This window comes from Nicotiana tabacum, chromosome 11 (genome assembly GCF_000715075.1).
Source record: "Nicotiana tabacum cultivar K326 chromosome 11, ASM71507v2, whole genome shotgun sequence".
NCBI classification, from domain to species: Eukaryota; Viridiplantae; Streptophyta; class Magnoliopsida; order Solanales; family Solanaceae; genus Nicotiana; species Nicotiana tabacum.
Window position 1 is genome coordinate 134,056,984 of NC_134090.1, and position 5,111 is coordinate 134,062,094.

At 34.0% G+C, this 5,111-nt stretch overlaps 1 protein-coding gene across 1 annotated transcript; it reads right to left on the bottom strand.

Annotated features, from left to right (window-relative positions):
* Positions 1-359: 359 nt before the first annotated feature.
* LOC142166020 (uncharacterized) lies at positions 360-947 on the bottom strand. Its single transcript, XM_075224421.1, has one exon. The coding sequence runs from the start codon at positions 945-947 to the stop codon at positions 360-362; it is 588 nt and encodes a 195-aa protein (XP_075080522.1).
* Positions 948-5,111: the final 4,164 nt, after the last annotated feature.

Sequence of the window (5,111 nt, forward strand, 5' to 3'; positions counted from 1 at the left end):
CAAATATGGCCAAGTCTAGCATGCCATATGTTTACATCACTATCATATTTATGTGAAGAAACAAACATAGAAAAACTAGCATTATTATTAAATGAATCATAATCCAAATCCATAATAATTAAACCTCCGGTCACACAATCAAAACCAAATAAAGTTGAACCAAAAGTCAATTTGGCAGAATTGCCATGACAAAATAAGTCAAATCCTAACTTAAGCAAAACTGAAACTAAAATAACATTCCGGCGAATAGTTGGTGCAGAGAGAACATCGTGTAGCATTAGGTCTCGACCACCACGCAGGACTAACTTGCATGTATCGATCATTTCAACAACAACTTTATTGTTGTTGCCTACATATATTCACTTTGCTCCACGTGGAACTCGCCGAAATTCAACAAAGGCACTGCGTTCCCAGGCTATGTGGCCCGTTGCTCCTGAATCTACAATCCACAAAGGATTAGATTCAGTTAGAAAAACAGAACTAGAAACACAAAGTTCACTAATTCGAGCATCGTGAAATACCTTTCTAGGAGGCTCAAAGCAATCTCTAGCATAGTGACCCTTCTTGTCACAATTATAGCATTTCACTTTAGCAACTTTCACACGTTTGGGACGTCTGTTCTTGCCCTTTTCAGTCTTTTCTCTTTTAGCAGGCTGAACTTGAGGTGACCCTCTCTTCTTTCCCCATTTCCTTTTCTTTGAATCACTCTTGATTTTGGAGGTTGTTGCCATGTGCAACTCAGCTATTGGCTTTGTAGCCTTAAGTCGTTCCTCCTCTAACTCAAGGTGTCTCCGGACATCTTCCAGAGTTGTGATTCGTTCATTATGGGTCAAATGCATTTTCATATGATCCCAAGAACTAGATAAAGAGCGTATGACAGCTTGAATTTGTTGTTCATCAGTCAACACATGACCAGCGTCTTTCAATTCCCCGATCATATTTGCCATTTGCCTCAGATGTGTTTTCATCGAATGTTCTAGGCGTTTCTTATATGAGTCAAATTTGATCGTTAAGGATCTCAACCGAACTAGCTCCAAAGGCCTACCATTGCTTTTGCGAGATAGGACTAAGGGATAAGGAAAGCAGGGCACAAGATTGGATGTAGCTTTCTGGATCTCCCCTGATCCATAGCTCTTTGGTGATCCTTAAACTCCTTTAGAATGTCATCATCTAAGGTGCTCAACAACGTAATGCGAGCAATGGAGTTCTTTTTCTTCCAACTGTCATAGGCTTCACGCTCACGCCTATGCTGAGCAGTGTTGCCTTCCTCAGACTCATTCATGACATTGTTGATGGCCTCCAGAGCCTTTTGCTCCTCTGGCACATACTGGACTTTCAAGCTTCAGGTTTCATAATTGTCACCATTGAGTTTCAACCCTTTGTTGAGCTCAGCAACAATATTTTTCGAAGCAGTAGTCATTCTTTAACAAAATAAAAAATAAAATGAGGATCATGTAATAAAAATAATGCAAGGCACGATGCTCTACATACATACATATTATGACACTAAGCATCAATTGATTAAGTTAATAAACACATATATTAATTATGGAGTCGAAAGTTCACTATGTTCCCAATCATCGTCCAACAATTAAAATATTATGAAAATTAACCTATTCAATTGTCTAGCTAAGTGTCTTAATCATGTTTAAGACAACATAATTATCTATCACGATTTTACAATTTCATGTGGATTATAAGTTAACAAATAACTTATATTAGCATGTAAATAAAATTAATGTTAAACTAATTAACATTCATTACATGCTATACAAATTCACATAAAATTTACTTTAATGTTAAACTAATTAACGTATTATACATGTTAAACAAATTAACAAGTATTGTTAATATTAAACTAATTAATATCGATTTCATGCTAAATAAATTAACATAAAGCATGTGTTAAACTAATTAACCAAAGTAATGTTAAAACAATTAACATTTCAAGCATGTTAAACGAATTAACAAATTAACAAATAAATTTAATGTTAAACAAATTAACATTTCAAGCAATTGGGATAATAAAATAATTATACATTTCATTAAAAGAATACAAATACTAAATTTATATTCTAAAAATTAAGTCCATATGACTAATTTTATAATCTGATTTTTATTTTTTTAATAAATAACGAACTTGTTGATTTAATTAGTCCATTTGCCCAAAAATAATAATAATTACTATATTGCAATCATAATGGGCCTCCCAATTATTAAATATGTCCACTTCTTAACCGACAGATGTTCAAGTCCAATTTTCAGCAAAGTAAAAGAAGCCCACGATTTATTTGCCAAACATTTAAGGTTGGCCTTTTAGCCCAAACATCAAATCTGATATTAAAAGAAATTATTAGTCTTTTTACTAAAGACTTTGACCACACATATGTGGTGCAAGTGGACCAAACGCTATATGGGTTAAAAAAAAGAGAGGCAGTAACCTGCCAAACCCTTCATCTTCTATTAATCTTAGCCGCCGCAACTATGGAGTTAAATTGCTCCAAAACTTTCCCTTTGTTTTTTTTTTTTTTTAAATTAGAGGAAAAGGACGAAACCCTCATCTGTTAGCATCAGCCGCCGCAGACGTGAAGCAGCAAGCTAAAGTGAAAAAATTAGTTTCTCCTTTCCTCTTTCTCATTACACCAGTCAGCCCCTTCAATTTTAGGAGCAGAGAAAGCTTTTAATTTTAGGAACAGAGAGAGCTTTGTTTCTCTTCCTCCCTTTTTGTATTATTATCTTCCTCTTTGTCTCTGACAATGATTAAAAATAAAGAAGCTATGTTTCTCTTCTTCTCCACTGCCATGACTATGATTTGAATTACCAAGCTTTATGTCTTTATTATTTAGACTCAAAGGTCATAAGAAATAGTGGAGAATTTTAGGCAGCGATATGAAGGCACAAAAAAATTGTGTAACGCAAGTACATGACGGCATTCAGACAGATCCAAAAATAACAAGAACTTTATTTTACTTATTCTTGTAAAAAAATTGAAACTGATTTAAAACTTAATTTAAATCAGCGTATAGAGTTTTATTATCAAACCCAATTGCACATGATAAAAACAGATATGCATATTTGTTTTACACAAAGGACAGAAAAATCGTTTATTCCTCCGAACCAGAATGTCAGCCTATGACTCTGATACCAATGAAGTAACACGTTAATCTAAACACATTAGATAGCGCGTAAATCGTAAAATGAGAACTTACTTGTTCTTCGTGAAGCGGAAGCGAAAACGGATGAACCGTGGCTGGAATTACTGGTCGGCGGTGGTTGTCACAATGTGTTGGAGCAACCCCCAATTCCACAGTCTAAACCCTAACTGAGATTGAGAGAGAAGAGTGTAGAAAAATACTGCAGAGTTATATAGGGAATATTAGGGTTAACTAATAACCCTATTGAGCCTTAAAGCACCCCTTATGGGTGGATCCAATTTTCCTACAATACTAATACAAGAAACAAATAGCTTCATTATGCTTATTTGTAGTGTTCATCAAATCTTGTTTAACAACTCTTTTCTGTCAAGGATCATTGAATTAGAGTTACTATTCTTTTACTTTATTATCAATTCACTACTTAATTCTATTTTTATCTCACTAGTCTACCAATTTTTGGATTAAATCAATTGCTTGAGGCCTACTTTTATAAATCTAATTATTTTGACCTCAAACCAAATTTTGAGTTAAATATTTTGGTGCCTACCGTGAAGCTCAGGTAAATTTTCTATTCAGATACTAACAATTTTTGTTAATCTTTGTTTGCTATCAGTTTAAATCTTCATCATGATCGAAGACTTGCCAATCAATACAGTTGGGAATAACCGAGTTAGAGATGGCTTTACCAGACAAAATAAAAGTGAAAGAGTACAAATGCCTCAGCAATCTCCGAGGAATTCTCCTCCAAATCGCTCTCAGGAATCATCACTCGAAGGAAAACTGGAGAAACATATAGAACATCACAGTTTGCGGAATTCATGGGTAAATAGAGGGTCTGGAGTCACCAAATTAATGAAGCTATAATGTGTCACACCCCAACCTCGGAGGGTGCGACCAGCACACGACGCCCGAAGGTCCGTACGAACAGATCACCAATACTTAGATTCTTCAACATAAAACTAGGGCCAACAAGGCCTCTGAGTATGTTAACAAGATAAAAATATTAACAATTGACGGGTGAAAGAAACTTCAACATTGAGTATATAACCAACCATTGCCAACGGAGTCATAACAAACCTTTATATACACTCGAATATTAGTTTGCAAGCCTCTAAGAGTATCATATTGCACAACTTGATCGGGGCAGGGCCCCACCATATCCAAAATGATAGAAATATGTACTCCGGCACTTATTGACTTCTGCACAGCTACTCCAAAATAATGGAGTGCGACAACCAACAGCTGAAACAAACACCCTACTGTGGAGAAACGTTACCGGGTCTATCTGCACATGTGGGTGTTGATACCCAATTTTTTCTCATATTGTTAATACATATATACTTTAAAAATAGCACATATGCAGTTATAAGCATGCATAAGTATTTTTATAATTTTTCTATAATTTTTAAAAGCTCCAATTGATTTATTTCTTCCCTTTTATTTATAAAATTTCCAATAATTATCTTTCAAATTATTTTTGTAGTGATTTAGTCATCTAAATTTTTTATTTATGCCAAAGTATTGTTTAAATATTTTAATGCATTTTTTTATAATTGCATTTACATTGTTTAGGCTAAATTGCATATCTTTGCAATAATAGCCCTACTAATGCATAATTACATTATTAATGCATAAAATGATCTTTTATTTTTTTAAAATGTTAAACAACTATTTTAAATTATTTTAGTACACGAAAATATTTTTGGAAATCATTTATTATTTTTATAAATTATATAACTATTAAAAGTGACTATTTAAAATTTAGCCTATTTTTATTTTCAATTTCAGCCCCAACCTAACCCAATTACCATCCCAATTTTAATTAAATTACCCAACCCAAAACCCAGCTACCCAATCCGGCCCCCGAAAACTTTTAATCTCGGTCGTTGATCATAAAGATCAACGGCCACAACGACCATTCCTAAAATAAATCCAAAAGACTCCCCAAACCCTATC